The sequence below is a fragment of the Danio aesculapii genome, chromosome 9 (genome assembly GCF_903798145.1).
Source record: "Danio aesculapii chromosome 9, fDanAes4.1, whole genome shotgun sequence".
NCBI classification, from domain to species: Eukaryota; Metazoa; Chordata; class Actinopteri; order Cypriniformes; family Danionidae; genus Danio; species Danio aesculapii.
Window position 1 is genome coordinate 35,926,042 of NC_079443.1, and position 23,581 is coordinate 35,949,622.

The 23,581-nt window shown below is 38.7% G+C and overlaps 1 protein-coding gene across 3 annotated transcripts; it reads left to right on the forward strand.

Moving 5' to 3' along the window:
* The first annotated feature begins 1,763 nt into the window (after nucleotides 1-1,763).
* On the forward strand, nucleotides 1,764-23,189 carry tfdp1a (transcription factor Dp-1, a). Of its 3 annotated transcripts, none has more exons than XM_056465613.1 (12): nucleotides 1,764-1,860; nucleotides 6,086-6,170; nucleotides 6,251-6,317; nucleotides 6,443-6,546; nucleotides 13,233-13,354; nucleotides 16,379-16,544; nucleotides 16,691-16,837; nucleotides 16,958-17,026; nucleotides 17,106-17,257; nucleotides 19,264-19,430; nucleotides 19,534-19,615; nucleotides 21,904-23,189. In XM_056465613.1, exons 2-12 carry the CDS (start codon nucleotides 6,159-6,161, stop codon nucleotides 22,043-22,045), a joined length of 1,230 nt encoding a protein of 409 aa, XP_056321588.1. In that variant the 5' UTR covers nucleotides 1,764-1,860; nucleotides 6,086-6,158; the 3' UTR covers nucleotides 22,046-23,189. The 3 variants fall into 3 exon arrangements, with proteins under 3 accessions (XP_056321588.1, XP_056321589.1, XP_056321590.1); XM_056465614.1 differs by lacking the exon at nucleotides 1,764-1,860 and adding an exon at nucleotides 3,053-3,138; XM_056465615.1 differs by lacking the exon at nucleotides 1,764-1,860 and adding an exon at nucleotides 3,123-3,208.
* The last annotated feature ends 392 nt before the right edge of the window (nucleotides 23,190-23,581 follow it).

Below are 23,581 nucleotides of genomic sequence, written 5' to 3' on the forward strand. Positions count from 1 at the left end.
ATGTTCAGCTGACCAGTGCAGTATGCCTAAACCTTTGAGTGGATAACACTGTTGGATGTTTAGTGTGAACAGAGCAAAATGGAATGACGCGAACATGTTTCTCAAATCAATATAATATAATATAATATCTAAATTTAGATCTCCATGCATGTTGCAACAGAGGTTACCTGCAGCTATTTGAAATAAACCCAGACACAACGTATGTTGCAATAGCAAGTTCTTCTTTGACTCATGGCATGGCAGTTATTTGTAACCAAGCTTGTGTTTACATCCAGACACATGAATAAAATGTTGCAATATATGTTGAGTTATATGTTTAATTTGTCAGATTTATTAGGTGATTTGTTTAAAAGAACATTTGTTTACGTTTATGCTTATTCTGTTTAATTACTATACCTAATTCATTCATTCGTTTTCCTTTGGCTTAGTCCCTTTATTCATCAGGGGTCGTCACAGCACAATTTATCCAGCATGTGTTTCAATTTGCAACCCAGTGGGAAACACCCACACACTCTTACACTCACACACATACACTACAGCCAATTTAGTTTATTCAATTCATGTACTTTACGACCTTTATTCATGTCTTTGGACTGTGGAGGATCCGGAGCACCCAGACTCCACACAGAAATGCCAACTGCCAGAGCTGGGACTTGAACCAGCAACCTTCTTGTTGTGTGGCGACGGTGCTAACCACCGTGCTGCCTATTGTATCTAATTGTGTTTATGTTAATATTTGGGTTAGGTAAGGAGTCGACCTTTCTAAATGTACAGTATTTTATCCAGATAACTTCTTCAAATATACCCACCCCGAGACCAGAAAAGGATAGTGACACTAAAATGGTGACACCCTTTTTTGAACACTTCTCCATTAGTTATCTGTATGAAACATACTGTATACAGTCCTGTCTGTGGGGGCAGCAGGAATACTGATAAACATGATACAGTCCAGAAACCAAAATGTGACCTAATGACTTAAAGTTTAAATGTTATATTTTATATAATGATCAAATAAAATAGAAAAATTTATTATTTTGCTGATTTGTACCCTATGATTCACACTGTATAAATACTGACTTGTGCTTATGTAATGCTAAACGCCTCCAAAAGTATTTTTTGGATGTCATACTAAGTCTTTTCTCAATTATTTAAAATGAAAACATTATATATTAATACTAATTTGGCTAACAAGCCAACAAATACATTTAAAGAGCTAAGAAAGTGTTTACCTTTTACTTTTCGTTTCCTAAACACAGTTAAATAGATACCTGTGTACTATTTTTGACTACAAAGCTGTAATTAAATTGATATGGTGTCTGTATCTAAGCTTAGGTTCAAATGTTACGTACTTTTACAGTACTGAGATCTAAATAAATAAACAGGATAACCATCGTGCAAAGGGGAAGTGGTCTAATTGAAAATATAACCCGAGAAAGTGATATGAAAGCGGTAATTAGACATTTATACTCTGATAACAGATAGTATCATAGTATTTGACTGCATTAATAAACATATATTACACACTTAATACACATGAACCATTTTTTATTCGTGAGTTTCTCTTTATTTACATGTATACCTACGCACGCTCCGCCCTCAGACGCAGTGGGTGGGATCCGATAGAATCAACCAATAAGAACATGTCAACACAGCTATTGTAGCGCTCCGTCTAATCAGAATTTAGCGCGGGCGTGTCTTTTGTAAAACGTTTTGTCGACGTCACATACATTACCGTCCAATCGGGTTTCCCGTGGCGTCGACACCGCCAAGCTCAGTTTTACAGATCCAGAGAGGGAGCAGGTTCTACTGTGCGCTCCTATTCATTCAACGCTAGACAGTTGAAGGCGGATGCAACCGACCGTAAGTGAGACCAGGGGGGCCTCTGAGTCCACACAGACAGCTTTAAGCGATGTTTTCCGATTTTATTTATCCCCAGTACGTAAAGGAGCTGTCGTTTTTCTGCGCTTGTAATAATTTAACATGAAATAAGTGCGTTTGACAGCAAACTCATTCTGTAACAACAGCGTGAGCCTGTATGCAGTAATACATATGCTATCTGAGATCGTTAGTCTGTTAACCATCAGTCCGGATTTATTATCACATAGGTGAAATATTAAAACTGTCTGTCTCAGATGGCTTGTGTTAGCCAACAAGCTAAGCCATGTCAAGTGTTTCTGTCAGTGCAGTGGAATAGAAAATCATCCCTGATATTTACTGATCGTACAAAACAGCATTGGGATACAAAACTGGACGTGTAATAAACAATAGTAAGTGGATTGTAGATTGATTATGATAAAGCTATCGAGATGACCTCGATTTGAGTGGAAGTTAGCTTGACGTTACTAGCTTGCCTGGTTGCTAGCTTAACAGTTTTATTTTTATTCGCTTTAAAGCGTGTTTTAAAGACTTATGGAAATGAAGTGGTTGTTATTGTTAATATTGAATAAGCACGAGGAATTTATTAAATTATTAAGTAGTTTTTGGCGACAGAAGGACCTGTCACCTCAGCTAGCATCACTGCATGTTGGCTTTGCTTTAGCAACCATGTAAAATGGCTGCCAGGCATTAAACCAAAACCATCCTGTTTGTACAATTAGTTCATGAATGTTTGCAAATAATCCTTTCTCATTATGAACGACTGTTTTATGTTTTTGGAGGATAATCAGCTGTTTAACTTGTGCTGTGGTGAAGCCAACGAATTCTGTTACCCTCCAGCTGAATAGGTGTTATGACTGTCAACTGTGCTGCTTAATATTGTGGTCGTTTATATATATTTGCTTAAGATTCTTCTTTATTAAACTCTTTATAATAGATATCAATCATTTTAGTTCTTTTATTTGAAATTATTTATGAGGGTTTACAGTTTGCGTGCGTCTTTTATGTGCATGCTTAAAACATCCGCATCCATTTTGAGGTTTGTGAATGTGCCATGATCTTACAATCAAACATCTCCCAAGTGCAAGCTCGTTTCAAAAGCACGCTCATTCACCGCACATGGGTTTTTATTTATCATATTATTTGATTTATTTTTGTTTCCTGTTTGAGAGATGGGCTTCAGACCTCCTCTTCCTCTGTCCTCTTGCTAGCTGGCTATGCCAACAAAAACAGCACCTAAGAAGGCAAAGGGGCTTCAGGACTGTAAGTTCAGAGGAAAGTTTACACACTTCATTTCCAGATGGCCATTTAAGTCCGATTCGTTCGCAAAACAGTACGGGTACATGCACAATACTCGATCTGCCCGCATGTAGATACGAGGAGCACGTTTTGATCACAATTAGGACCAGGGTTCGATGCAAAACGTGTTTGAAAGGCTGCTAGCTAACTGGGCTAACACGCTTTATAATAGTGCACACTGCTCCGATTGTGCATTATGTTTGGAGCGGAAAATGTAAACGAATGAAGCAAATTACGTTCTGCTTGATGTGTTTACATGCTTTTTTATAACTTAATACACTGGATAATTTTGTATTTAAGGGCCCTTTCCTTTTGCAAGAAAAGTTACTCAAAACGACAGGAACTGTTGCATATGGATGTTTTTCAGGATATTGCACGCGGGGTTTGCGTGTAGGAGTTCAAGATTTGATGTTAAAGAGGTGATACGATTCGTCGAGGTCTTTGTCTGGTAATAAAAGCTGCATGAATGCTGGAAGCAAGTCGGCGGGCCTCGTTTTCATCAACCATGGCTGTGTTTCCAAACCCAGTGAGCGTCCTACCTAGACAGCATTTTAAAATTTGCGATCTTAGACTGCTTTAGGGAACTAAGTAACACAGAATCAAAGTGACTTTGAATTCACACTGTGCTTGAAAGTGTTTTAAATTTCATTTTATAATATGATGTTTAAATTCACTTGCCATTCACCTGTAAATATGATCATCATGTAAAACATCTTGGCTAAACATTGCATTGGGATGTTAATTTCTAAACATTTATCTAAACTTGTATTGTTTAGACTTGTGCTAAATATGTAAGGGTGTGTTCATTGACACTTGGTGGGTTTGGTTTGATTAGAATTATCTTTGGTGTAATTGCTGTTAGTTTATTTTAAGAAGTGTGAACGCTGCCATGGTTGTGGACCAAACAAGCAGACCTTGACTGCCGGAAAAAAAAAAAGTTTTGGCGTGAACCCTTTAAAACAAAAATTGAATAAAATAGCAATGCGACACACCATAGACTTCCTTGCAAGCTAAAAACATGTCACAATATGTGACCACAAAAAAAGACAGTACTCTATCATACATAGTTTTTTTCTTTTAGAAGAAAGGCTGCTCTTTGTGGTTAAGTACAGGTTTTGGATAGGGGTCTCTTTGCAAACAAAGTTGTTAATGGCATAGTTTTGACTCCTTTAGCCTACATGTTTTATAGGCTTTTCATTATGAGTGTGTTTAGCCCAGCAGACAGCAACGTTTTCGATGTTCTGTTACAAAATATTAAAATTTTGTACTAAATGTTTATTTATATAGCACTATTAAAATGTCGATTGTGCCAAAGCAACTTAACATAGAAGTTCTAGTAAATTGAAACAGTGTTAGTCCGATTTTCAGAGTTGAAGTTCAGTTTAGTTCGGTTCAGTGTGGTTTAAACTTCACTGCAGAAAGTCCAAACACTGAAGAGCAAATCCATCGATGCGCAGCTCCACAAGTCCCAAACCAAGCAAGCCAGTGGTGAAGAACAAACTTCACCAATTGACAAAAGTGAAGGAAAAAAACCTCAAGAGAATCCAGGCTCAGTGGGGCACAACCATTTCTCCTCTGGCTAAACTTCCTGAATCTTTAGGTTTGGTCTTAAAAATGACAGTTTTAACACTTAGCAAATTAGGACTAAAGGCTGATTTATACTTCTGCGTCAAGTGCACGCTTATGCTACGGCGCGGCCTACGTGTAGACGCATAGCCCTCGCTGTCGGCGTCACTAACGCGCACCTCTCCAAAAATGTAACTGCACGTCGCAACGACGCGTAGCGCAAGCTCTGTGATTAGTCTGCTTGGTAGCGCTGACGAGTGTGGCTGGGACTGAGAGCCGTGGGAGCCCGATGGAGCAATTGTTTACAAGTGTAAAGTCTCGTGAAGGAGTCCGGATGGAAAGTTCTGTTTTGGTGGTTACCTTAAGGTCAAAGTTGTTGCACGTCTGCCGATTCCTGCCTCAAAATGAGCAAGTTTGAACCACTTGTACATTAAGGAAGCATTCAGGAAAAACGAAACACCAACGAAGAAACTCAACACAGAAGAACATAAACACCTCACTGCCAACTAGCGTTTTGGAAGTGTTATTGCAGAGCAGCAGAAACGGCATGCAGAAGTATGAATGCACAGCTACGTGCGTTGCATGCACTGTGGGTCACGCCGATCCCTTGACGCAGAAGTATAAACCAGGCTTTAGTGTAGCATTTACTTTTTTGACAGACCAAATAACCAAACTAAGAGGTCTGAACTACAAATGTGAACACACCCTAAATAGTTGTTAAATTTTTGAAGTTAAAACCCACTCTTGATGCTTAATAATATCTCTTTATATTTGCGTTGTTTTTCTCTGGGTGCTCCGGTTGCCCCCACAGTCCAAAGACATGTGGTATAGGTGAATTGGGCAAGCTAAATTGTTCGTAGTGTATGTGTGTGAATGAGTGTGTATGGGTGTTTCTCAGTGATGGGTTACAGCTGGAAGGGCATCCGATGCGTAAAACATATGCTGGATAAGTTGGCGGTTCGTTTCGCTGTGGCGGCTCCAGATTAATAAAGGGACTAAGCCGAAAAGAAAATAAATTAATGAATGGAATTTAGATGTGTGGCAACAAATTCTGAATATGTGCACCATTTATTGTGAACATGGCTTTTGTACTGTATTCTGCTTTGGTCTTGCTTACAGAGGGTTTGGGTATCTATATCTGTCTGAACCTCTGTTTATAATCAAGAAACGATCTGTAAGATAAGAAATTCCATTGATCACTGCATCTTTTGGCTGTTGTGGCGATTGAAAACATTCCTCATTAGTCACTTTCTTCATGAGAAACAAAGATTTGTGTAGTAACCTTGGTTACAGTCTTCAAGTGTCCTCGGTTCTTGTGCCAAACTAGTTTTCGTTTCTGTTGCAGTGACGTTTTGTTGTGGAAATTTGGCTCAGGTTTTAAAGCTAGACCAAGCATCTATTCCTCAGCCCCAGGGATCATGGCCAAAGATGTGAGTATTTTCTGTTGCTCTATTAGATGTCATCTGCTGAGAATAATCATTGAGTTGAAGGGTTATCTTGTTCTCCACAGGCTGGTCTGATTGAGGCCAATGGGGAGTTAAAAGTTTTCATTGATCAGAACTTGAGCCCTGGCAAAGGTAAGAAGAGGCTTTCTAAAGAATAATATTCAAGATCTTGTAAAAATGCTTTGCAAAATCCCAGACACCTGCTTGAGCTTATATGGCACTACATTTAGAAGTTTTCTGTGTGTTTATCCTTGCAGGTGTGCTGTCTTTAGTAACGGTGCATCCACAGGCTTTGACTGTTGGAAAACAGCTGTTGCCTAAAACACTAGGCCCTTCCAACGTGAACATTGCACCACATATGGTGAGTTTGGTCACAAACACTGCATGTAAAGATAATGCAAGTGTTAATCACTCCATTTGTGAATTCAATGTGTTTCTCAGATCTAATTATGTTGTAATAATTGCTATAGATATTGTAGAGAGCTGGGATACTTTGGCATTTTCATCAAGACCTTTTCATTTGTTATGTTCTAAATCTTTTTCTCCGGAGTGCTCTGTGTGCTGCATTAGTACTCTTAAAATAAACACCCATGTTTCGTGACTTACGAGAGAACAGGAAAGAAGCCAAATGAAAAGAATATGGATGGCAACTACAATTGTAATCTGTGATTTGGTGCAACAACATATAAATACTTTGTTTTGGTGCTCTTTCTTACAACATGTCCCAAAGAGATCACAAGGTTGGAGACTAGTTATATAACATGGTTGGAAAGCAGGTGATCTTTTGTGTCTTGTTGAACCCATTTGACCACATAATTGTTTACACTGCAAAAGAACTTTGATTGAAAACCATGCTTACACCTGTATTTGGGATTGTCCATCAGTGATTGGGTCAACAAAAAAGCTTTTTAATGGCTTCACTGGAGCTTATGATGGCCATAACTGTCATTGATGGGATATTGAGCAAACCATTACTGATTTAATTTTCCATCCATTTGAAATAAATCTGCTCTTAAAACTGTCATTAGTCACTCTTACAACTACAGCAAAGCATTAGTTGTTGATTTTATTATGACTGAAATAAACATAAGCAAAATGAGCATGTCACATTTTCATTAGCTTGCACAAAACTCTGACTTTGGGCTCAGGCCCTTAGGCTATTTTATTTTTGAACCCTGAAGATGACTTTTATTTACAACAACTAAGGCTGGCCAGGCATCAGGTTAAAGGTAATGGATAACTGTAAAATTTGCCTCTGCTTAATCACAAATAGCAAATAGGTTTACAAATAGCTAGTCTTAGACACTGCTCTTGTTGTGCGTTATGCTGAACACACACCATCTCTTGAATAAAGAAAGAAAATTACTTTTCTTTGATGGGATCTAACAGTTTTGGTTGACAGATTTCCAAGAATGGTTATGTTTTAGTTTGTTTTACTAATACACATAAAGCAACTCAGAATATCCAATGGAGTGAGGAACATACCATAAACCAGTATGGACATATTTAACATAACATTAACATGATGAATATGCTTATGCATAAATCAACAATTGGAAAAAGTCATTATTGATTAAATAACATAACTAAAAATGAAAATAAAAAGTGGTAACCTAATTTAGGTACTGGCCACTTTTATGAACGAGACAAAACCTGAGGTAGTTCAAAGGTAATTTTGCGAAATACAGAGCAGTCTAGTGTGAGAAATGTTACTCCGTATTCCATCAGCTGCCTAAACCTTTTCAGTTGCGTTTAACATTTCCACTCTACACAAATTGCATTAGAAATCAGAAAGAATATTTTTGTGCTTTATTGGAATAAAATGAATGCATAGCCCTGTATATTCATCTTTTCTGTACTTCCTCATGTATTCAAATGCTAAGATGGACTGTCACTCATTTATGACAAACGTCATACACTAGCTGGTAGGGGTGTGAAACTACACTGTTCTCAGAGTTTGATTATGATTATCATGTCATTTGATTCAACTTGATATCATGATGCAATACGATACATCCCTGCTCCCTCGCCATAGTATGTTACTAGTGAGGGATTTTTCACGTACTGTAGTGAGGCAGATACAAGTAGCCTACTATTGCGTGAAGGCGAGACTCGTGTATCTCCATCACCATAGTATGTCAGAAACCTGTTAGTACATCATAATCGGTTATGGTCTGGTATTAAACTGATACAGGATCTGCATCGCAATGCACTTTGCAAACGATTTTTGACACCCCTACATGTCACGACCACAGCCATATCACCCTGCAGCCGGTTACTCACTGAAGCTAAGCGGTGCTGAGCCTGGTCAGTACCTGGATGGAAGACCACATGGGAAAACTAGGTTGCTGCTGGAAGTGGTGTTGGTGAGGCCAACAGAGGGCGCTCAACTTGTGGGCTCTGTGGGTCCTAATGCCCCAGTATAGTGAAGTGGACTCTATACTTTCAGTGTGCGCCGTCTTTCGGGATCTAGACGGCAAGATGGCGGCGCGTTCAGTTCGCGAAGCCCAGCGTCTCTCCAGTTTCTGCAATTTTGCAGTATTATTCCTGCTCATTTCGGGTCTGTTCGTGCAGAACAGCAGTGCCTTTACATCGTACACCCGACAGGACATCTTGGATATTGGTTTGTGCGTTCCGGACAGTTTTATTAACAATCTTCGACTCATCCCTGAGATCGCCAGAACACCCGGGCCTGAGAGACCTACCCAGCCGGGCGGAAGTGCTCGAAGGCGGCGCAGAGAACGTAAACAAAGACGGGGGAAGCGTGGCGGGCTAAGAGCCAAGCTAAAGCTAACACCACACTGGCTCTCTTTACCCAGCATCTTTCTCGCCAATGTACGGTCACTGGTGAACAAAATGAATGAGATTCGACTGCGCATCAACCACAGCAAAAGATTATGGAACTGTAATGTCATGATTTTCACAGAAACATGGCTAAACAGCGGGATACCAGACAACGCTATATCGCTAACGGAGCATCAAACATTCCAAGCAGACAGAACGGCGGATGACTCCGGTAAGACCAGAGGCGGAGGATTATGCATTTATAGTAACAAAGCTTGGTGCACAAACTCTGTCGTCGTTGGGAGACATTGCTCTGTTAACCTGGAATTTCTAATGGTTAAATGTAGACCGTTTTATCTGCCACTGGAGTTCACCTCCACCATAATAACTGCTGCTTATATCCCTCCCGAACGCTGATGCCAAGCTTGCTATGAATGAACTTCATGCAGCCATCAGCAAACAACAGACTGCTCACCCGGAGGCTGCTTTTATTGTAGCGGGGGATTTTAATCACTCAAACTTAAAGACAGTGCTCCCCAAATTCCATCAAAACATTTTCTGCCACACAAGGGGAAACAAAACTTTAGACCAAGTTTACACAAACATGGCTGAAGCATACGCTGTGACCCCCCCCCCCCACTTGGGTCAATCAGATCACCTTTGTTTGTTTCTCACCCCCAAGTACTCACCCCTCGTCAACCGTGTGAAGCCATCAGTAAGGACCATCAAAGTGTGGCCAGCGGGGGTGGACTCCACACTCCAGGACAGGTTTGAACACACAGACTGGAGTATGTTTGCTTCCCAGGCCACATGTGGCTCTCACACAGACATTGACAGTTACACTTCCTCTGTTCTGGAATATATCAACACCACCATAGACAGTGTTACAACCCAGAAACAGATCACAACATACCCAAATCAAAAGCCATGGATGAACAAGGAGGTGCGCCTCCTGCTGAAGGCACGCAACACTGCCTTCAGATCAGGGGATGCACAGGCCTACAGCACTTCCAGGGCTAATCTGAAGAGGGGCATCAAAAAGGCCAAGCACTGCTACAAGCTAAAGCTAGAGGAGCACTTTTCCAACTTTGATCCTCGGCGCATGTGGCAGGGCATCCAGGCCATCAGCAACTACAAACCCAGCCAGTCCACAGCCACAAATGTCTCCTTCCTGAACAAGCTAAATGACTTTTATGCCCGCTTTGAAAGAGACAATACAGAACCCTACACCAGGAACACTACCTCAACCGACCACTCATTTATCACACTCACCTCATCAGAAGTCTACACCGCACTGAGTCGGATCAATGTGCGTAAGGCTGCTGGACCAGACGGTATCCCTGGGCGCGTCCTCAAAGCATGTGCAGAACAGCTCACTGGGGTATTCACAGACATTTTCAACCTGTCACTTAACCTAGCAACTGTGCCAACATGCTTTAAAACCACCTCTATTGTGCCAGTGCCCAAACACTCCAGCCCAACATGCCTGAATGACTACCGCCCTGTAGCACTCACACCCATTATCATGAAGTGCTTCGAGCGGTTGGTCCTGGCACATCTGAAAGACTCTCTGCCATCCACACTGGACCCACATCAGTTTGCCTACCGTGGCAACAGGAGCACAGAAGATGCCGTCTCCATAGCACTGCACTCTGTCCTCACACACCTGGACAATAAAAACACTTATGCACGAAGGCTGTTTGTTGACTTCAGCTCAGCATTCAACACTGTCATACCCTCTAAGTTACTGATCAAACTCAGAGACCTGGATATCAACGCGTCTCTCTGCAACTGGGTTATGGACTTTCTGACTAACAGACCTCAGAATGTTAGATCAGGCCACATCTGCTCCACCACCGTCACACTCAACACTGGTGTACCACAGGGCTGCGTGCTGAGCCCCTTCCTCTACTCCCTTTTTACCATCGACTGTAGGCCTGTGAACAGATCCAACACCATCATCAAATTTGCAGATGACACCACAGTGATTGGTCTAATCAGCAATAATGATGAGACTGCCTATAGGGAGGAGATACATGGACATCTGGCCACTTGGTGCACCGACAATAATCTGCTCCTTAACACCAGCAAGACCAAGGAGCTCATTGTGGACTTCAGGAAGGGACGAACAGGCTCACATGATCCCATCCACATTAATGGGATGGCCGTTGAGCCTGTCTCATCCTTCAAGTTCCTGGGGACCCACATCTCTAAGGACCTTTCCTGGACCACCAACACCTCCAGCCTGGTCAAGAAGGCTCATCAGCATTCTTCTTGAGGCAACTTAAGAAGAACCAGCTTTCATCAGCCGTACTGGTGAACTTCTACCGCTGCACAATAGAAAGCATCCTGACCAACTGCGTCACAGTCTGGTATGGAAGCTGCTCTGTTGCTGAGCGTAAGGCACTGCAGCGGGTGGTGAAAACTGCCCAACGCATCACAGGGACTACACTGCCAGCCATTGAGGACATCCAGAAGAAACACTGTCTGCGCAGAGCACGCAGTATTCTTAAGGACACCTCTCACCCTGCTCACAGACTGTTTTCTCTCCTGCCTTCCAGCAGGCGCTTCAGGCTCCCCCGGACAAAAACCAGCAGACTGAGGAACGGCTTTTTCCCCAGAGCTGTCTCCCTTTTGAACTCTGCCCCTCACTGACTCGTTTACCCCCCCAATACACCCCCCCACACTCCTCTAACTTATACTCCTCACAATCACTGCACTATTTAACATTTGCACATTTAAAGTTTGCACATATTCATTGCACTGATTCATTTATCTGAACTGTACATACCCACTGCACATGGACATTTGTAATTGTTTATCTATCTGCACACTTCTGCTATTAATAGCATCCTGTACATATATTCATTTATTGTAAATCTATTCATAGCTAATACAACCTGTATATAATGTTCATAGTACATCCATCTGTAAATATTACCATAATTTTTCCATAATTGCACTTTATAACTTATACCTGTATCCTGCACTTGCTGCTATTGCACTGCTGGTTAGACCGAAACTGCATTTCGTTGCCTTGTACTTGTACATGTGTAATGACTATAAAGTTGAATCTAATCTAATCTTTCGGATGAGACGTTAAACTGAGGTCCTGACTCAATGTGGTTATTAAAAATCAGATGGCACTTTTTGTAAAGAGTGGGGACGTATCCCCAGTGTCCTGGCCAAATTCCCTACATTGTGCCTTACCCATCATTGGCTTGTAATCATTCCAAAACACAGAATTGGCTATCGCTGTCTCTCCACTTCACCAATAGCTGGTGTCTGGTGAGCACACTATTGCCGTTTTCCTGTGGCTGCCGTCACATCCAAATGGATGCTGCACACTGGTGGTGGTGTGGAGAGACCCCCCCCCCTCATGATTGTGTAGCGCTTTCGGTGTATGGCCATACACAATAAATGTGCTATACAAGTACACATTACATTACATGACTAAAGTGAAAATTTGTATTTGTTTCATTTTGGACATTATAAACTAAGTTAAATATAAACTAACACAATTCTTACTCTTGAAATGGAGGCGTGTGCGGATTGAATTCAAGTCTGGACTCCGTCTACTGTCTGAGGGACTGTTTTTACATTTTGATATTAAGATTGGTTAATCAAATCAGAAGTAGATAGTCACCTTGCCATATACAACTGGTTATGATTAGACTGTCCAATTTTGACCACTTAACTCCCATAATAATAAAAAATTAAATGAACTCATTTATAAGAGGAATTATTGGCATCTACAACAGACTCTTGCTGTTTAGCCACCTGCATATTCACAGCTGCTATGCTGTTAATTTCCGGCCATATGTCATTGAGAATAAGTAGAATGTCATTTATATGTAATCATGAAAAAGAAACCCATTCGCCTGCACTCCATCCATGGTCATAAACACTCAATTTTTATTAAAATACATTGTATCACCTGTTTTACACAACATCCATAAGGATTAATTCAAGGATTTGATGGCAGGAAGACCATTAGCTGGCATAATGCAAATACGTTTTAAACATGCTCTTTGCACCGGAAATAAGACATGGATTACTGATTACAATAATTAAGTTTCAATTTCATTTACTGTGATCTTTGGCCTTTGCACACATGAAATATAATACCTGCAGAAGCATAATAAACGCACTTGAAACAAAGTGTTAACATTTGTAAACATCAACTTAATATAAGATAGTTCCATATCCAATATTATTTATTCTTTTTTTGTTGTAGTTTCAACCTGATTGTCTCTGTCGCAGGTTATTAGCACACCTCAGAGGCCCAGCGGCTCCAATGTGATCCTAATGAACAGCCCACACACACCAAGCTCTCAGTTTATCACCCAGAGTCAACCGTCAGAAGCCTCTCCTTGGTCTTCAGGGTAAGTCATATCTCAGCTGGTTATTGTATTACCTTCAGTGGAACCAGGTGTTTTTTCTGAATGATTTGGAGTTTCCTGTTCTCAATCTGCATTTGAATACTGGAGGAGAAATCAGTAACATTAATAATGATATTTATATATTATATTTCCATTTCACTTTGCATTTGAAACCATAAATGTGACCCTGGACTACAAAACTTACAATAGCTTAATGCATTGTATGAGTCAATATGATTTCATATTGAGATAAAATGATATCATATTTCATGAAAATCGTTTTAGGGTTGTTTATTTGGGGAAAATATGTAATTGCAATTAAAAAAAAATTTTTTACACTGATACTGCGTTTTTTTTTTTTTTTTTTAATTTGGATTTTAATTTTGTAGTCAAGCTTTACATCAATATTCTGTATCGTAGCTTCTTACTGCTAAAATGCAGTGAGTGTTCGTTAAAAAAATGGAACCGAAAAGATATTAACTACCTCAAACTTCTATTCAAATATGTTGATAAATATTCAGAAATTAAACACAAATTTTTAGTAGTGAGTTATGACGTTAGTTATCTCCTGATGCCTTTGTGATGTTTCTTCATATGGTGTAACAGCTGCAAACAACTCTGAAATTGTACTTTGCTGTTGGTAGCTACTAGATTGAGTGTCACTAGCAATATGTTTAGTTGACTTTTAGCAAGACACTCATAGCCACCTGTGGTGCTTTTTTAGGTGCTGGTTGTATTTCCTTGTGCTATGGCAACAATTCTGTGGCAGATCTAACAAATTACCTGTTTTTATTTGGTGTCTGTGATTTTGAAACCAAAATATTCCCATATTACCGATTTAAATTTGTCTATTAATGCTTCTGAAGCGGCGGATGGCGTCATCCCACTTGTCCGCGCTTTCCTGTTTGTTTGTTTTATTGTGGGCTTTCCGTATAGTTCGGTTGTGCAATTCTGATTGGTCAGAACAAAAGTGTGCTCACTCAATTGGCTAGTAAGACTGTCACACACAGAAGGCAGTCTTGCATTTGCTCTGGGTGGGGGAAATTATATAATACAAATATATTACATATTGCAGCCTCTTGTAAATAGCTTATTGCAACGTTTCAAATCATGATTCGATTTTGATTAATCGCATAGCCCTAAGTTTTTTTTTTAATTTAACCCGCCTGTCGTGTTCACATCCTGCCCCTTACTTTAGTGTTCCCGGTCAAAATTGACCGGTCTGTTTTAACTGATCTTATATTAGTAAAGAAATCATTTTTCTCCACCAAATTTTTATTCAACATTCTTTAGCTGTGAACAATGTCTCAAAGTAGGGTTTAACATAAATTTACAGAAGTAGACCCAAAATAACTGCAATGAAAAAAAAAATAGGAGCTGAAAATATATTACAAAATGAACAATAGATGACAGAAATCAAAATACTTTGTTTCAATTCAAATAGACAGCTCGCTGAAATAACTATCACAGGGTCTGACCAAAGAAATTGAAATTTTAATCCAACTGAATGATTTATCAACCAGCAAAGCACAAACAATATGCTATCCTTTCCTGTGTTCTGAGTGATCAAATTTTCAGTCTTTCTGGTGTACTAATATAGGGAATAATGACTGAGGGTATATACGGTGAGCATGGACACAGAACTAGCACTAGTTATACTTTGGTTATTTTTGAGCGAGATAATAACAGTGTAATATAATAAAATAATTGCTGCTAAGCTAAAAGTACTCCTGCTAGACTCAGACTGAACAGAGATTGGCAGAAAGAAAGGGAACAAGATTCCTTTTCTGTGCTTTCCAGAGAGAGAGAAATAAATAAATAAACAAAAAAAATAAAATGAGAAAAAAAAGAAAGATAGACACACATTGATGGATTCACATTACAGACACCTAGTCTGTATGAAGATGTGGTATACTGTTGTATCAGGAAGTTGATTCACGTTGGAGGATCCAACGCTATCTCCCTGCAATTCATAACTTATTGATTCAGTGGCTAATCTGTATGAATTTGTATGATCTCATTATACAATTTTGTACAATTTGCTTATCCCCTATGACGATGACGGTTTAGGGGTGGGGTTTTGTGCCACGGCTATTTTCAAAAATCTTACAATTTTGTACGACTGAACTCTTATAAATTAGTCACTAAACTGACATTTTTTAAAAAAGTTATGTTTCCTTGTGAGATCAGACTGGAGAATCAGCAGATAAGTGCGTAAAAGAGATGTGTACCTGCAAAAGACATTGTTCAGTCTGTAATGAGTGAGTGAGTTGGGGTAGTGTGTGTGGGGATGTTTTCTGTCTAATAAATGAATGTAGCCTGGATACCTATTCATTTCCTTTGGCGGTCACTTTTGACGGGGAACACCACAGGTGTAACAAGGTTGATTAAAACACTCAAAATTCAATGAAAGAGTCACTTTTATATGTTCAAGTGCATAGTATGGAGAATATCATAAGGCCTTGAGGCAATCAGAGGCAATCAGTAAAACACAATATTTATGAGTGATTTAAGTTGTAAATCGGTCAGATTTGACCCAAACACGACAGGAAGGTTAATGAATTTCTTACTGTAAATATATCAAATGCAAAATTGAGTTCAGTAAAAACAGATTTTTGTCACAGTATTGATTTTCTTAGAACTCTTGGTTTTCATAATTTCAAATAGTTGTATCTCAGCGAAATATTGCCCTATCCCAACTTACAAAAACATCAATGGAAAGCAATTTTTAGACAAATTACTTGCGATGTTTAAAAATTAAATAATTGACACTTATGACTGGTTTTGTGATCTGGTGACAGTTTGTTTATATGTGGATTACCACTAAATTTAATATTGATTTTGCTAATAGTCTAATTATTACACACTTTAATATCATTTGTTCAACCAGAACATTTTTACTTCACATTGTACATTGTATAAGTACATTGGAAAGTTTTAAATAAACTCTTGCTATGCTCTCTTTTCTCTATCAGCACTTATAATGTTAAATCTCAATAATTGGATGTTGATTTTCTTGTCTTTTAGAAAAAGGGGTAAGAAGGGGGAGAAGAATGGGAAAGGCCTCAGACATTTCTCCATGAAGGTTTGCGAGAAGGTCCAGCGGAAGGGTGTCACAACCTACAACGAGGTTGCTGATGAGCTTGTGGCCGAGTTCAGCTCTGGTGATAATCATATTTCTCCTAATGATGCGGTGAGCCTTTTCCTGCGGCCAGACATTGATCCAGAGCTTTGCTTGTTGAGTGCAGAAGTGAAGCTTTTAAAACCAATTAAAGACTTGCTTCTCAACATATATTGCATGATGAATAGACCAACGCTTTTGGTTTCTGCTCTTTTCAGCATGTGTATGACCAGAAGAACATTCGACGGCGTGTGTACGATGCTCTCAATGTGCTGATGGCCATGAACATCATCTCCAAAGAGAAAAAGGAGATCAAATGGATTGGTCTGCCCACAAACTCTGCTCAGGAGTGCCAGAACCTGGAGGTGGGTGTACTAGTACTTTATTCCACTGAAGTTTTTGTCCCTTCCTGTTAGACAATTAGAGAAATTACAGGCAATTAGAGCTTAAACTAATTGTACTTAAACTGAATGTTTTTTTTAAAGGTGGAGAGACAAAGACGTTTGGAGAGAATCAAACAAAAACAGTCACAACTTCAAGAACTTATATTACAGGTCAGAAATTAGTCTTTTATTTTAGGAGAGTTATTTTATATTAATGAGCTTGAGAGTAACACGCTGTTTTTATTTGCAGCAAATTGCTTTCAAGAACCTTGTACAGAGAAACCGCCAGAGAGAACAACAAACAAAAAGGCCCCCACCCGCCAACTCAGTCATTCACCTGCCATTTATAATCGTCAACACCAGCAAGAAAACAGTCATTGACTGCAGCATTTCCAATGACAAGTATGACATCAAGTCAAGCCATGTAGTTTGTTGGTGGATAAGGGTGTGGGATATTGGGAAGAATATATGTCTTGATGTTTGTTTATTATTTTGACTAAACTTTTTATGCTTGTTTTTGGCCTGTCATGTATAAATGAAAATGATACTAAAACTGTCAATAGGTGGAGTGCAGACAGTTAGTTTGATGCATTTCTAGTCTACAGCATAGGTCTCAAACTCGATTCCTGGAGGGCTGCAGCTCTGCACAGTTTTGTTCCAACCCTATTCAAACACAGCTGATCTAACTAATCAAGATGTTCAAGACTACTAAAGTCTAAGCAGGTGTGAGTTTGAGGTAAACTATGCAGAGCTGCGGCCCTCCAGGAATTGAGTTTTAAGACCATTGGTCTACAGACTGCATCCATTATTACATACTTTGCTGCTATATAGTTTTGATGTACAGTTTTGTCCAAATTCACAGTACTCCGCAAACTGCTACTGATTGACCTACTACTTCTGGGGACATTTTAAAGTGTGTATCTGATGCTTTACTATACCAAGAATGCAGATTTATGAATTGGATAAAAACAGCACATATGATGCTTATTGTTCAAATTTCATTCAAATGTTAATTGTGTGTACTATTCATACCACATAAATTCATATTATATTGACCTTATTCTTTAATGCGGAAGTGCGCTTGTTTTTGCGATGTGTTTAAGAACCGATTCAATTACCTATGAAAGAAAGTACTGGGAATAATAAAGAAAGCAGAAAATGGTCAAACTACTTGCTCTACAAACAAGTGTTTGCATGAATGTACAGACAAAATTGAGTAATATAATAAGGAAATATCAGTTTGCAACTTCAAGCAGCATAATGAGCTGTTTTTAACGTCTGAAAGTGAATGGAAGTTAATGAGACGGGAAGTATCAAGCCAAAATTATTCAAATGGTTGCACCCGCTCGTACACATAGAATATGGTGAATAGAACATAGCTTTTTAGCAGTCGTAAAGTTAAATTTATATGTATAAAAAGCTCACAAAAACAACAATACTGTATTCTGAAATGTAACCCACTCAATGATGATAATTATTATTTAAAAAAAAAAGTATAGTCTTGGGGATCATTTGAATTTGGTCTCTTTCATCCCTGATTCTTGCTGATTCCCAGTTTGAGGCGAATTAACTTCAAGCTGTCATGCACTCAATTAAGCAGCATGACACAAGTGAAACTTGTGCATGAAGTTTAGTGCAGCGTTACTGGTGCAGTTTCTGTATGCTGCATAGCTCAATGTAGATCAAAGGTGAAAGGTTTGCTGGTACTGTTAACTAGCCAATGTTTTTACCCTTTAAGTGGTTCTAAACCTTTATAAACTTATTTATTCTGTTGAACATGAAGATATTTTGAAGAAAGCTGAAGTCAATAGTTGCAGGATGGCAGCTTTCTTTAAAACATCTTTGTGTCAGTAGTTACAGGTTTACAACTTCAGAATATTTTTGGATGAACTATCTCTAAAGCTCATAATAGGCTGTGTGAAATATAGAAGACTACAAGAAATTGTGTCAGAATGGATGTATGAATCCGTGGTCAAGTGCTTATATTTCATTGAAATGCATCCTTTATCTCTATTTCTCCCACACTAGTGATTAAATAACATGTTGGGTCCTGACAGATCACAAAGTAAAAAAGTATTGTGCGTATATGAATCAATCAGTCGAGTGCTATCCTCAAGTATTCTATTCCAGAATTCGAGGCAATTTATGCGAACGGTATCACAGTTTTTTTTTTAAATTTAAAACAGATTACAAGGCCATTCTAATTTTATTTTAACACTTTTCCGGCTTTATGAAGACTTTAGATCCAACTTTTTCCAAGTTAGCAACATTCTATATCATCAGCTCCTGATTAAAACAACAGTTATGATTGTAGATTATAAATATTGCACATTCTTATCTGTGGGAGGAATTAAATCTTAAAGATCTTAACTTCATGCACTTCACTCATTGCTTCCTTTTGTGGTCAGGTTTGAGTACCTCTTCAACTTTGATAGCATGTTTGAGATTCACGATGACATCGAGGTATTGAAGCGCATGGGCATGGCTTGTGGTCTTGAGGTGGGCAAGTGCTCTGCTGAAGACCTGAAAACTGCTAGGAGCTTGGTGCCCAGAGCCCTGGAGCCTTATGTCACAGGTGAGTGCCACTGGTCACCACATCGGAGGATATTATGTCTGATGCAAAAGTTTAGTTACCGCAGAGATCAAATATTTCAATTAATGGTGACTTCTACATGCAGAAATGGCACAGGGGCCTATCAGTAATGTCTACATGACGGGGGCTTCGTCTGCAAATGGAGGTGGCCGCTATCATGTAGGAGGGTGAGTTTCTTTTGTACATTCTTCCCTTGTCCGTTATTAAAATAGATGAAGTTGAAGAAAATATAGCTATTTAAATCATATTAGAGTAGGCCTGTTACGATATATATTTTCTGTTGTGTGATGTATTGCACCAAAACATCGCGATAAACAAAATTGTTGTCAATTTAAAACCATTTTATGGCATTGTATAATTAAAGAATGACAATATAACAGCATCATTATGCAATTACACTCTTCCACAGAACACATAATAGTTTATTCTTAAGAATCATTCATTTAATTATAGTCATTTTTAAAAATTAGGCACTGGAATGTGAAAACATATATTCTAAACAAACAAATAAATAAATAATAATAATAAATGTTAACAATAAAAGTGCAAGGTAAGAAGTAACGGAGGCTGTGATATCTGCTACCAGATCTATTTTCAGTTGTCAGGCACCCACATGAAAATATACTATAGTAATTTATAGTAAATACTATAGTGTTTAACCATACTGACACCTCCAATAGAAAGGTTGCGCTAAAATGTTGCTAGAATAGTTTATGTATGGGCAATACATATTGTATCACCAAAAATGATTGAGGTCAAGTCCATGTGTTTTGCAATAAGATAATATCGATTATTGTGACAGCCCTATATTGGACTGCTATTTCCCAACCACACACTACCTTTTAAAAGTAATGGTCAGTATTATTGTGTTTTTTATAGATAGTATTTTTTCAGAAATTTAGATTTCTGTTTTAAAAGACAGCTGTGTTCCTCAGAAGTTCTGTTGAGCATGTGAACACAATGGCCAATCAGCAGTGTTTAAGAACAAGCTCAAATGTTATCGCAAAATTAAATTTAAACATTTCAGTACCAAATTTGATACTTTTGATAACCCTAAATCCAGCCCACTTTAAGTGGTGCTAAACTGCAGTGGAAATGCAAATACAAGCCATCCTCAACTGTATTCTACCACAGTGGGGGAAAAAGGGCTTTAGAATGTTCTCTGAAAGAAGAGGATTGCTGGAGAAACTGATGAAAATTCAGATGTGTCATCACAGGAATAGACTGCATTTTAAAATATATTAAAATAGGAAGTAGTTAATATAAACTTTATTTAATTTCATCAAATTGCTGTTTTTAGTGTATTTTTTTGTTAAATAAATGCAACCTTAATGTGATGAGTAAAAACTTTTAAATTCTTAACAATCCCCAAATATATAAAGAAAGGATATTGTAATAGCAGCTTGAATATGTTTGTAATGCTGCGTTCACACCAGATGATAAAATCGATTTACATAGACGCAAAAGACATCCTGTGCGAATGACGCGGCGCGAATTACGCAGCACGAGTTGAGTGTTTTGTGCATTTGACAAGCATATCGTGATAGTAGGAAAATCTGAACTTGAGCAAATATTCGCACTGCGTTAACCAATCAGGAGCTTTCTCTTGTAGGGGCTTGATTATGACATAGTGCCTGCTGTTGATGTTCCGATGGGAAAACCCCTTACCAACATCAGACAGCAGTTCATCAAACTGGGTTCGGCTCATTCTGAAGTACCGCTAAAAGGCCTCCATCATTCAGGGATAGTTTCTGCAGGAGTTGAACTCGCACAGCTGGGTGCACCTCTGAAAGGATCTAGTGCACTAAGACACGGCGCCGAATGAATCAGCCTTCCTAAAGCACAGCCACTATCGCAATTAAAATCCATGTTAGCCATTTAGCAGCAAAGCTAAAGTCACCGGGCAGACAAAAGCCCTTTTCATGATGCGAATCCGCGTCTATTGTGAAGTAAACTTGACGCGTGAATAAAGCGAGTAAACTCAAAATGTTGGCATGATTTATTCCTGCATACTGCATCTGGTGTGAACACAGCATAACAAAGCAATTTGGGACTTCAGTCAATTAAATTCAGCCCATCTATATTTATATAGTGCTTTAGAGTATATTAATTTAAAGCAAGCTGGAATCCAGATATAAGCATAACAATTTCAAAAAAATTTAGTTTTCCTGTGTTGTTGTTGTTGTTGTTATATATTTTTTTCTTTTCTCTGACCTAAATTCACTAAAGAAACAAACCTGAGTAGTTTTTCATATCACAGGAGCCACACTTATATTTTTTTTTAAATCACGTTTGACCAATGGTAGTTCAAAGTTTCCCACCCAAAGTTAACTTTTCAGGAAAAATTCTCTGAAAATTCAGAAAATTTAATTTGACATCACATTATTTAGCTTGAAGTATATCTGGACCTTTAATTAATTGAATACTGTTTGACTTTCATCTACTTCATTGACAGTGACAGTGGGGCGGACGCTACAATGGCCTCTAGTTCAAATGACTCTCACTACAGCGGCTCTCGGGTGGAGACCCCCATCTCTTACATGGGCGAGGACGATGACGACGACGATGAGTTTGATGAAAACGACGACGAGGACTAAAAGCTCAGTCCTCCATCAAACCTGTCCCATCGTGCACAAGTTCTTCCAGCTGCCATGTTTGAGGATTGATCAACCACATCGTTCTTTTAACTCTTCTGCAACTCACTGTTTCTCTCACTCTCTGTCTGAGAAGGGCATTGAAGAATACGGGCTTTATCAGGATGAGTTGTTTTCATCCTCGTCTTTCTGAGCTCAGGACAAGCACATCATCATAGGCAGTGTGCTTTGCCTGCTGGGAATTCTAGTTTTCAGCTGAAGGACTTTGCTGAAGTTTAGAGGTGTCACTTTGTTCTCTGTCGCAGCGTTTCCTCCTGGATGTTATTCGCTCTGATCCGTGTGACCCTCCGAATGAAAACCAACCCTTCTTGCGTACGGCCTCGCGTGCTGTTGGAAAATGTTGTGTGATCTCTGTGTGAAGTAGTTCTCTTGTTTTGTTTTTTTGAATGATCTTTTTTCCCCTGAACATGCTGGCTTGATTTGCGTTCTGATGATTCGGAGACTAATGAATCAAAGAATGTTTTAAAGCTGGCTGCTATTTTTGCCCCATGGAGGGCAGGTCTTTGGATGTGTGGACTTTTTTTCATATGCTGACCTGATGTTTTCTTGCAGGCTCTTTTTGTAGAATCTCCTCCTGTGTGTGTTCGGCTCCTTGGCATTCTGCAGAGCTCTACTTTTTTTTGGAGGACTCTGAGAAGTCAGTCTATTTGTTTGTTTGTTTCGATTGTTCTTTCTTTCAGAGCTTCATAGGCCAATCTGTCCTAGAGACACTGGAGGACAACGGAGAAACTTCAGTACCTTAAAGCAGTTATAGGAATATAAAAATGCTTTGTTTCTTAACCACATGATATCAAGATTTGTTTCTAGTGTCCTCTCTCTGCGTCAGTTATACCTTGAAGCGTGTAAGGTTAATGTTGTGTATTAAAAAAAGAGATATGGGCTTTAGGTCTCTCTGGACTTCCCTTCGAAATTTTCCTTTTAAAAAGAAAAGAAACTGAATCCTTGTACTGACTCCTCAAAGTAACTCTTCTGTAATCTAATATAAGTTTCAAATTTAAATATAAAGAATGTTTTAAGAATTCAAACTCATTGTGTTTATTTGCGACACTAATGTAATACTACTAATTTCAATAAACTTTATTTTATATATGTGCCTGGTGTGACTAGATTTGCATTCAGGCAGCTTACCTTTAAAATGTATTTTATATTGTGTTTTTTTTTTTTTTTTTTACACTGAGTAAATAAAGTTTCCGCACAGCATAAACATTTAAGTGATCGTTGAGACGGTAAATAAAATGGTGGGGGGGAAAAAGAAATTCCCTGCCAATAAAAAATTCTGTTATTCTAATAGGAAGTGTGTTGGTTTAAATGAAGACGTTTTGATTTGGTATTTTGTTTAAAACTTGTATGTTAAAGCCAGTAAATCCTAATGAAATGTGTCAACACACTAGAAAAAAAAGCATCAAATTGTACTGGCTTTATCAAATTTTAATCTTTAACATTTTTTGGTTTAATGTTTTACTGGTAATTTAGTGGAAA

What these genes read in the sequence shown, in the direction of transcription:
- tfdp1a (XM_056465613.1), top strand. An exon ending in GAACTTGAGCCCTGGCAAAG is followed by an intron (nt 6,318 to 6,442) that starts GTAAGAAGAGGC and finishes TTATCCTTGCAG; the next exon opens with GTGTGCTGTCTTTAGTAACG. An exon ending in GGCCGCTATCATGTAGGAGG is followed by an intron (nt 19,616 to 21,903) that starts GTGAGTTTCTTT and finishes CTTCATTGACAG; the next exon opens with TGACAGTGGGGCGGACGCTA.